Here is an 11,622-nt window from a genome sequence, read left to right on the forward strand (position 1 = left end):
ACAGTGTCCATGTCTCAGAGGCGTATGTGAGTACTGGTACTATATAGGTACTATATAGTCCCAGCTTCGTCCGTCGCGACAGGTTCTTTGAGGTGAACTGCTTTTTCAGGCTGTAGAATGACCGGTTGGCAGCCAGCATCCTTGCGCGCAACTCAACTTCCATACTGTTGTCGTTGCTGACCTTTGACCCAAGATAGGTGAATTCTGGGACGACTTCAAAAGTGCGTTCACCTATCTGTACATCACGCCTACGTAGATTTGGATTATTTATTGGTAGGTCCGCTGATGTTGCCACCATCAGTTTGGTCTTTGCCTCGTTTATCTGCAATCCGAGGTTCTCTGCCGCCTGCTCAATCCCTTGGTAGGCTTCTGCTACATAGGAGAGCCGCAGACCAATGATGTCTATATCATCAGCGTATGCCAGGATCTGGGTTGACTTATAGAAGATGGTTCCCGTAGTCTCCACCCTCGAGTCGCGGATGGCCCTCTCTAGCGCCAAGTTGAATAGGAGACAGGCAAGCCCGTCCCCCTGGCGCAGACCCTTGGTGGTAGCAAAAGGTCCTGAGAGTTTTCCATCCACCCTCACCTGGCATGTGACGTTGGTCATAGTCATTCTAACTAGCCTTATCAGTTTGGCCGGGATTCCAAATGAGCTCATAGCGTCGTACAGTTTTACCCTGGCTATGCTATCGTATGCGGCTTTGAAGTCTATGAAGAGATGGTATGTGTCGTTTTTGTATTCAGCCATCTTCTCCAAGATCTGCCACATGGTGAAGATCTGATCAGTGGTTGATTTTCCGTTTCGGAATCCTCTTTGATAGTTTCCTACTATCTCTTCGACGTGCGGGACAAGGCGATCCTGGAGGATCAGGGAGAATATTTTATAGGCGGTATTCAACACCGTAATACCCCTGTAGTTGTTGCAGTCCAACCTATCTCCCTTCTTGTATATGGGGTAGATGATGCCGAGATTCCAATCACAAGGCATCGATTCGCTATCCCACACCTCAGTAACAATTTGATGAATCTCGTTTTCTAGTCGTGCACCTCCATTCTTGACCAGTTCGGCTGCAATTCCGTCGGTTCCGGGTGCCTTGTTATTTTTCAGCCGACGGATAGCCTTTCGTGTTTCATTTATGCTAGGTGGCAGTAGCATGACATTATCTGCTAGTGGCGCTTCTAGCTGTTCGCTAAACTGGTCATTGAGTAATTCATCAAAGTACTGAGCCCACCGCGAGAGGACCTCTGGCTGGTTACTGACCAGATCTCCATCCTTGTTGCGACAGCAGGTTACCTTAGGTACAACGTTGTTTCGGTGACCTGCTATCGCTTGGTAAAACTTTCGTGTCGGTCCGTACGCCTCTCTGGTTTGCTCGAGTTCCCGCATGTTTTGCTCTTCCAAAGCATGCTTCTTGGAGCGGTGAACTCGTTTCTCTTCGCGTCTAAGCCGTGAATATTCCTCTGCGCATGCCCGCGTTCTATGCCGTTGCTGCATTGCTCGGTATGCAGTATTCTTACGTTCGGTCACTTGTCTGCATTCATCGTCGAACCAGCCAGATTTGGTGTTGCCACGACGTGGTGGGAGTATATTTCTTGCACAGTTTATTATTTTTGTTTTTAGAGCGTTCCACCTCTCGCTCGTAGTTTCGTATCTGTCTTCTTCGCTCGTAGTTTCGCCTATCTAACAACGGATTTTACCAAAGGGGTCTTGCCACTCTTAATGAGAATCGAATTTCCCAGGAAGAGCAATGCTCACAAAAACTTGGAGGAAGAACTAGTTAATTACATTGGAATTCTTTATTGATTTATTGATAATTTCTGGGGTGTTCTTATCAGGAGCCTACATGCTCCGTTAGCGAAACATACACTTTCTTGTTAAATTCTTGTTGCGTTGGCACTATTCCAACTGGATTATGTTTGAACTGGTTTAAATGGGATTTCTGTCTAATGGGAAAATACATGTAATGCGTGTTGCCTATGCATAGGCGTTGTTAATTCATTGCCTAACTTGCGGGTGTGTTCTGCCTATCTCAATATCCAACATTCTGCCAACTTAAAATTGAACAATTTTAATAATCTCTACTTGATAAGCAAAACACACAACCTAACTAGAGGCCTAGTGATGGTCATTTTTGTACCATGTCTAACGTACCTGGTTTAATCACTTGTCCTTCGCTTACCCATTTCGAACGTGGCTGAAGCTGTTGAAGGTATTCCTGGTGCCATCTTCTCCAAAAGTGGCGTTTTAGCTGTTGTATTTGGCGCCAGTGAGTGAGTCTGTTTTCAGGAACGATCGTTGTCTCGGCGTCTGGAACCTGCTGCAGATGTGACCCAACCAAAAAATGGCCTGGGGTAAAGGCTGCCGCGTCTGATGGGTCTTCCGTCATCTCAGCCAGTGGATGGTTGTTGGGAACCAAGATTGGATGCTTGGTGTCTTCTAGTAGAGGTGCATTGGACAGACGTCCTCCAATGCGAATGATGCCGTTTGCTTCTAGCTGCGGATGCAGCCATTTCAGCTTCGATGATGAAGGTATCGGCTTGTTATGATGAAGAGCCTTTATTTTCTGCTCAAATTGGTCCTGTTGTGCCAGCCGACACAATACTTGAACGACGCTTGAAGACTTGACGACGCTTGAAGCGCCTGCTGAAGTATTGCACCCAATATGCCACAATCCTTTGAAGCTTGGAGAATGACGAGTGTAGCGTAAAGATGCGATGCGGTGGTTTTTCTGTAACTGGACAAGCTACTGTGGTGGCTCGCTGCTCTGCTACTGCTGCTTCACATGATGATGATACTGGTGATTCAGGCCACTGGTCCTCGGGTAGATAAATCCAGGAAGGACCCTGCCACCATAGCGGGTTGTCGAGAAGGTCTCAAGCAACCACGCGATGCTAAGTCCGCTGGATTGTCGACTCCGGGGATGTGGCGCCAAACACTTCCTTGGGTCAAGTGTTGCACTTGGGAGACGCGATTGGCGACGAATGGTTTCCAGCAATTTGGCGATGCTCGTAACCAATGAACTACGGTCATGGAATCCGTCCAGAAAGTTACAGGAGACGAGAGCTTGACCGCTAATCTGACCCGATCATATAGCAAGCTGGCCAATTGTGTAGCGCACAAGTGTTTCGTGCACAATTGTCGAGCAATGGAATGTTTGCTATTTATCGGTGTCACCTTAGTTTTCGACGCGTACAGTTGCATCGTGATGTTTCCGTTGTCATCTCGGCTTCTGATGTAGCAGCATGCGCCATATCCCTTTTCCGATGCATCGCAAATGGAACTGGCTTGATGTCGAATCTGGCCTGATGGCTACACGAGGAATGTGTAGATTTTGTAAATGTATCAACTGGTTGTGGAAGTTGATCCATTCTCCTTGTAGATGATGTGGCAACTCGTCATCACATCCCCAGGGCTGTTGCTGTTCCGTTTGCAGGGTCCACATGCGTTGAAGGAACTGCTTGGCCATGGCTTTTACGGGATCGACGATGCCCAAAGGATCATAGATCCTGGCGATGCACGATAGCACCTTTCTCTTGGTGATTGCCCCAATCACGTATGGGGTGTTGATTTTGAACTGCAACAAAATAGAAGTGGCATCTTGTTGAATGGTCGGCCCGACCATTAGTGTGGTTCGTTCAAAGGTCGTAACGGGTCGTTCAAAGACACACCCGTTGAAGATTTACTCGATGCGTCAAACACCACTCGACACTTCGTCGTGGTGCTGTCGGTCTTGAAGACCGGATGATGTGGTAGATAAAACGATTCATCGTTCTTTGAAGAAGCTGCCACCTTGCTCGTATGACTGAAGCGAAGGTACTCATCCATGAAGTCCACATAGGCACGTTGGGTGTCGGGTTCCCGTTGAAGTCGACGTTCTAGTGCTAGGAACCGTCGAAGTGCGATAGTCGTTGAATTGCCAAACTTGCCAATCATCTCTGGCTTGCGTGGAAGTTGGACCATGTACCTGCCATCCTCTTCTCGTGTGGTGGTTGCCGTGTCATGGTCCTCACAGGCTCGTTCCTCGCTGCTCTAGCTCGGTGTGTTGCTCAGGTGGTGAAACACTGCTCCATTAGGTTGCCCAACTCGTTTGTGTGTGTTGCCACCGCACACATTACCGGTGACATGGGTTCGGTGATGGTACCACTGACTACCCAACCAAATTCAGTTTCCTGAAGGGTTGGCATGCTGTCACCCAGGGAGAGTCGTCCGATCCTCAGGATCTCGTAGAAGTGTGTTGCTCCCAAGATGATGTCAATGGTTCCTGGCCGATTGAAGGATGGATCAGCCAAGATGCAGGTTTCTGGTATCTTCCAGTGGCTGATGTCGATCCGTTGAGTTGGTATGTCTGCTGACAACTTCGGTAACACAAGCAACTCCAATGACGCAGCATAGCTCGAGCATCGAGAATGGATGGTGGTTTCGATGGAATGTCGCACATTCGATCTTGTACTGCCACCAATGCCTGATAGCGGAAGATTGATCAGCTTCCGCGGCAATTCCAGGAACTGTGCCATCCTGCCGGTGATGAAGTTGGATTGAGCTTCGCTATCCAAGAGAGCTCTTGCTGGATGGCTAACTCCGGCACGATCGGTGATGTTGAGCACTACTGTTGACAATAGCACTGTGGATGGCACTGCTGTCGTCAATGAAGTCATCGATGCCCCGATTAATGTTGGTTGAGCTGCATCGACTGGAAGCTGATGAGATGTTGCAGCGGCGTCTGAAGGCTGAAGAGATGGTGCTGCTGGAAGCTGCTCCCCATGAAGTAGATGATGATGACGTTTCTTGCAGATACGGCACGTCCATTTCGATCGGCACTGCGAAACCGGGTGTCCAGCGCTGAGGCAATTGAAACAGCGTTTCAATGACTGTACTTTGCTCTTCCTCTGCAATACGGACATCGTGATGAAGGTTGGACAGTTCTGAAGAGTATGATGCTGCTGGCACAGTACACACGTTGAATTGGCAGCTGTGGTGGAGGTGAAGGCTTTGGTGCTTGTTGATTTCCGTGACGACTCTGGCGTGCAGCTTTCGAGCACCTCACATTGCCGATTGATGAAATCGAGAGTTTTGAAGAGATCCGGAAACTCTCCATGTTCCAACGAACTCTCCCATGCTTTCCTTGTGTCAGCGTCCATACATGAGCTGAGAAGATATGTGATGATGAGGTTGCTGGTACTGTCGATACTGTCTGCTTTATAAACACTAAGCCATCCACATGACTCTTGCACGTTTCCGCTAGCTTCCGCAGGTCCTTTGCAGATTCTCGGGGTGCATGCTTCAGCTGAAGCAATCCTGCGATGTGCTTGTCGACAATCAGCCGAGGATTCTCAAAACGCCTCTCGAAGACGTCCCAAGCCGCCTGGAAGTTGTTGCCATTCAGAATGGACGTGTTCAGGATGCTGCTTTCCCTTGCAGCGGTTTGTTGAGATGGTGAAGTTTTACTGCATCCGAGTCATTAGTCCGCTTCATGATGTCTAAGAACATGGCCTTGAACGTTGGCCAGTGTTCGTATAGACCATCAAAAGTCGGCATTGGGATGTTGAGATGATGCTGGATGGAGACCGATGATGATGCAACTTCAGGAGGTGTTGTAGCTGACGATGGCTTTTTGTCGATTACGACCAACTTTGCTGCCTTAGAAGCATATAGTGAGTGGAATGCTTCGTCTTTTGCCAAATCTTCGTCTACGTCATCTGGCAATTCTTCGAGAATTAAATCCATGACGTTGCTCTGCACCGCTTTCAGTTCTTCCAGCATACCTCGTTGGACTTAAGATATGCTGTCGTCTTTCTGTTCGGTGTTCATGTTTGCTAGCTTGCGGTATAAGCCTTTGTGCTTGGCGCGTAGACTTTGGATATACTTTGAGTTTGGCTGTGACGCTTCACGTCCTTCTTGAAGATTGGCTTGCGCCATTTCGTCGCCTTGCTGTTCTTCGATAATTGAATGATCTTCTTCCACAGGAGATGCACGTGAGATAGACATTGGGCAAGTCTAATCTCCACGTGTGCTGACGATGATCGCTGTTATCTTTGTTGCACTTGAAGTGGGACCAACCTGTCTGGGTGTCCGTCGATGATGGAACCAACCCGCCCGGTTGTCCGTCGAGGATGGGACCAACCCGCCCGGTTGTCCGTAGAAGATGGGACCAACCCGCCCGGTTGTCCGTCGAGGATGGGACCAATCCGCCCGGTTGTCCGTAGAAGATGGAACCAACCCGCCCGGTTGTCCGCCGAAGATGGGACCAACCCGCCCGGTTGTCCGCCGAAGTAGCAACCCTTGTTGCCGAAGATGCAATCCGTCCGATTGCCGAAGATGGGACCAACGCGCCTGGTTGTCTCCTGGTGATGAACGCACCTGGTTGCGTTATCCGGTTCGAAGGACCAAAATGTAGGTTTCTACGGCCTACTCCGTCTCGTGGACTGTATTAAGGCCGGGCTACATTGATCGTACTCTTTGGTGTAATTTCAATTTTCACTAGCGCATCTGGCGGCGGCTGACCGAAGCATTTTGACAAACAATTTGGAGCCGCTCCAGAAAATACGTTAATTTTCCATGTTTTTTTTTACTTAAATCGGAGGAGAAAAGTTTTGTAAAACGTAGATACACATGTCTTGCACGCATTGCATCCATTTTTGCAAAGGAAAATGATGGAAAAACTACTAAATTTTGAGATCCGGCAGGTCCATTCCCTCGATGACCAAAAAAAGCTTCCACCAGCCGCCGCCAGATGCGCTAGTGAAAATCAAAACGCTTCCGAGTACGATCAATGTAGCCCGGCCTTTAAGAAAGGGGAGCAGAACACCCGAGCAAAAGCTTAGAAAAAGGCTGGCACCCCGATACAAACTTCCGCCTATCTAACAACGGGTTTTACCAAAGGGGTCTTGGCACTCTTAATGAGAATCGAATTTCCCAAGAAGAGCAATGCTCACAAAAACTTGGAGGAAGAACTAGTTAATTACACTGGAATTTTTTATTGATTTATTGATAATTTCTGGGGTGTTCTTATCAGGAGCCTACGTGCTCCGTTAGCGATACATACACTTTCTTGTTAAATTCTTGTTGCGTTGGCACTATTCGAACTTGATTCTGTTTGAACTGGTTTAAATGGGATTTCTGTCTAATGGGAAAATACATGTAATGCGTGTTGCCTATGCATAGGCGTTGTTAATTCATTGCCTAACTTGCGGGTGTGTTCTGCCTATCTCAATATCCATCAGTCAAAACAAAGGAGAAAAATTCCAGGCATTTCAAAGAAAAATTGAAATGATACCGTGGGAGAAAGATATTGACATAAGCCCGGAAGAAGTGAGAACAATAAACAAATTGTTAACAGGACACGACCTGTCACCATTTTGGCTGGCCAAAATGAAATTAGTAGAATCAGGAGTGTGCCAAACATGCCAAACACAAAATACAGGGCGGCATATGGTTTTTAACTGTAAAAAATACGAAACAAATAGAGGAGACATAACATTTGATAGATTAAAAGAAAGATGGAAACAAAAATCAGGATATAAAATTAAAAAAAATTACCAAATTCATGAAGGAAAACTAAATAGAAATTTAAAAAATACAAACAAAATAGCATACAAAGACAAAATGAAAAAAATAACACAATCACATAAAAAAAACCAAATGACAACTGTCAGGTTAAAATATAGAGTGGGTAAAACCTTGAATACATTTGAAACGTCAAATGTAGGGGAATACATCCTCACTCACCGAAGAAGAAGAAGAAGAAGAAGAAGAAGAAGAAGAAGAAGGATGGTTAAGTTTTGAATTTGGATTTTTTGCCGTTGGTATTGGATTTCATTCGTTACATCATTATTGGATGATTTGTTATCAATTAGAAGGCAGCTTTACTCACTTTATTGAAATTTGAATTCAACTTATTTCAAATTTAGGAGGGACGACAGGATTGGATTTACTTTATAAAAATGTATAAAAATACTGATTGATTTTGTTTTAAAAAGTTATAAACGTTATTTACATAGTGAAAATGTTTTGCGATATTTTTCTATAAAGTTTTCAGCAGTGTAAAAATCTTATATGAAAAACATTAAATTTGTAAAGGTCAAATGAATATTCAAATATCTATATATATATTATGTTATTGCATAATACTTAATGTGTCCGAATCCACGGCTCCGAAGCCGGATCCGCACCAACAGCAGAATTAGCAGAATAAACAGAAAAACACCACAAACAACAACACAACTAACAAAACAAATCCAAACCTTTATTTAAAAAAATCGAAACAGGGTAAAACACAAACCAAAATCATGGTGGAATAAAGAAATTAAAAAATTCCAAAAATGCCAAAAATGGAAACAAAAAAACAAACGCAAGAAAATCCTTCAACAATTATAGAACCATCGGATCCTTAATTGAAGTAAAGAAAACATCAGCAAAATTGAAGTTAGAGATTAGTAAAAGTAAAAGAAAATACATAGAAAATACAATATAAACGATAAACGAAGATACATCTAATAATAACAACTGTGGGAAATTGTTAAAAAAAATTAACTAACAAAAAGGAAGGTACGCAAGAAGAAAACATTATCTATAGTAATGAGAAAAATGCAAAAAAAAACTACTTGAAATAAATTTTGAGAAGGACAAAGGACTAAAACTGGAAACATTCAATATACCAGAATTTATCAACGAGTAAACTGTGGTAGAGGAAGAAGACTGGGACAATATAATCAGCAAAACAATCAGCACCAGAGGATGACAAAATCACATATGAAATGCTAAAAACTTCTAAACACAAAAGAAAAAAACAATTTCATACGAGAAATGAATGAAATGTGGCAAAGGGGCAAAATAAAAAACAATACAAAAAAATAAAGACAATAGCAATCCCAAAACCAGGAAAAGATATACAACCAATCGAAAACTACAGAATCATCTCACTTCTACAAACAATAATAAAAGTAAGCAACACAGCAGTACTTAAAAAAATAAACAGGCACCTCACAACAAACAAGATACTACCTTACACCTCTTTTGCATTTAGGAAAAAAGGTCGATACAAATGTTTACCAACTATGTCTGTAATCAAATTACAATGAACAAAAAAAAAAAAACAATTTAAGGACAGGTATAATATTTATTGATCTAACAAATACATATAACACGGTGAAAAGCAATATATTAATAAAAAAACTTAATAGAAGCGAATATGCCTAGACAAATCAACCACTGGATAGGAGATTTCTTAAGAAATAGGACTATCGAAATGACAAGCAACGGAAAAAAATCGCAAAATTAGAAACGGATGGTCTCCCACAAGGAGACGTGATGTCTCCTACACTGTTCAACATACAGTGCCTCAATCGGAAAACCGGACAAGTCTAGCTAGAGTTCAATGAAGTTTTGTCTGGATTTCCGATAGAGGCACTGTACAGTGTCGGACAAATCAGTAGGACCACTTATCAATTTATTATTCACTTATCATAATATTTCATGACTTAAAGTGATTCAATCTTTACCAAACTTTCATGAAAGCACTTTTCGGATGTTGGCTTAAAGTCTGCTTTGAAAGTTTGTTGAAAAGTTAACAAACAAAAAAGTTATTATAAGAAATGTTAAAAAAAACCCAAAAATCATGCGACAAAATAATAGGACCAGTATAGAGCTTTTTTTTATTTTAACCATTTATCATTATTAAATAACAGCTCCGGGTTTTAATTCGCAATGTGGCCAGGCCGTACATTTGAAAAACTAAAGAAAATAACAAAACAGCCTTATCCTGGGCTAACTTGGTAGCATTTAATATTTTGTTGCATGCCCTTTGTTCCGGATGACAGCTCGCATCCTTTTAGGCATGGATTCCACCAAACTTTTACAAGTCGATGGCGGAATGCTGTACCAAGCATTCTCTATATGCTTCCACAGTTTCTCTTTAGTTCGAGAACCTGCCGGTGGAAGCTTAGCTTTAACAATCTTCCACAGGTTCTCGATCGGATTCAGGTCAGGCGATTGTGCAGGCCAATTCATGACGTTTTCATGATTTTTTGATCAACAAACCATTTTTTAACCGCTTTTGCAGTATGTTTTGGATCGTTGTCATGCATGAATTGCCATTTCAATGGAATCTCCCACTCTGCATGAGGCAACATGACAGTTTGGATGATGTTAAAGTATCGGTGTTGGTCCATGATATCTTTTATCCAAAAGATAGGACCGACACCGTACCAAGAGAAACATGCCCAAACCATTATTGTTGCCTCCGCCGTGCTTCACGGTTTTTAAAGTGTACTGTGGCCGGTAGGCGGTATTCTTTGGACGACGCACAAAGCGTTTCCCATCCAAACCTACCAAGTTCACTTTGGACTCGTCCGACCACAGTACATTTCGCCACTTGTTCAGGTTTTTACCTGCCCAGTCGTAGTGCTCTCGAGCAAACTGCAACCGGGCTTGAACGTGGCACTGTCGAAGCAACGGAACTTTGCGAGGATTCCGGCCGACCAGGTTGTTTTCAAATAGGCGACGCTGCACTGTCCGATCACTTACGGACAGTTGCAGCTCGTCCCTAATTGCCCTGGCCGACTTGAAAGGATCAGCCTTGCACAATCGCGTCATCCGAGCATCATCCCTAGCGGATGTCTTGCGTGGCCGACCCGTTGGTATTTTCGTGCCCGTGCTATGCAGCGCGTTATACACGAATGTTTTGGATCGGCCAAGTATTTCCGCGATTTTACGCTGGGAGTACCCAGCAGCGGACAAAACGGACACCCAAAAATACACGAGCTAATTGATCGTGTGAAGTGTTCTAGGCAACGGCTTAGAACACAGTGTAAGCGATCCAGCGCTGTGACGCGCTTTTATACCCGTAGACGAAGGTACTCACCACTATTTCGTCTCTCAGTGCAAAGGGAGCTCAATGGACCAACACCGATATTTTAACATCATCCAAACTGTCATGTTGCCTCATGCAGAGTGGGAGATTTCATTGAAAGGGCAATTCATGCAAAACAACGATCCAAAACATACTGCAAAAGCGGTTAAAAAATGGTTTGTTGATCAAAAAATCATGAAAACGTCATGAATTGGCCTGCACAATCGCCTGACCTGAATCCGATCGAGAACCTGTGGAAGATTGTTAAAGCTAAGCTTCCACCGGCAGGTTCTCGAACTAAAGAGAAACTGTGGAAGCATATAGAGAATGCTTGGTACAGCATTCCGCCATCGACTTGTAAAAGTTTGGTGGAATCCATGCCTAAAAGGATGCGAGCTGTCATCCGGAACAAAGGGCATGCAACAAAATATTAAATGCTACCAAGTTAGCCCAGGATAAGGCTGTTTTGTTATTTTCTTTAGTTTTTCAAATGTACGGCCTGGCCACATTGCGAATTAAAAACCGGAGCTGTTATTTAATAATGATAAATGGTTAAAATAAAAAAAAGTTCTATACTGGTCCTATTATTTTGTCGCATGATTTTTGGGTTTTTTTTAACATTTCTTATAATAACTTTTTTGTTTGTTAACTTTTCAACAAACTTTCAAAGCAGACTTTAAGCCAACATCCGAAAAGTGCTTTCATGAAAGTTTGGTAAAGATTGAATCACTTTAAGTCATGAAATATTATGATAAGTGAATAATAAATTGATAAG

General features: G+C 43.6%; 1 protein-coding gene across 1 annotated transcript; it reads right to left on the reverse strand.

The window, feature by feature from the left end:
* Window positions 1–3,622: 3,622 nt before the first annotated feature.
* Window positions 3,623–5,139, reverse strand: LOC125908346 (uncharacterized). The gene is made up of 2 exons (XM_049611054.1): window positions 4,117–5,139; window positions 3,623–4,030 (listed from the first exon to the last, which is right to left on the reverse strand). Exons 1-2 carry the CDS (start codon window positions 5,137–5,139, stop codon window positions 3,623–3,625), a joined length of 1,431 nt encoding a protein of 476 aa, XP_049467011.1.
* Window positions 5,140–11,622: the final 6,483 nt, after the last annotated feature.

The sequence above is a fragment of the Anopheles coluzzii genome, chromosome 2 (assembly GCF_943734685.1).
Source record: "Anopheles coluzzii chromosome 2, AcolN3, whole genome shotgun sequence".
NCBI lineage: Eukaryota > Metazoa > Arthropoda > Insecta > Diptera > Culicidae > Anopheles > Anopheles coluzzii.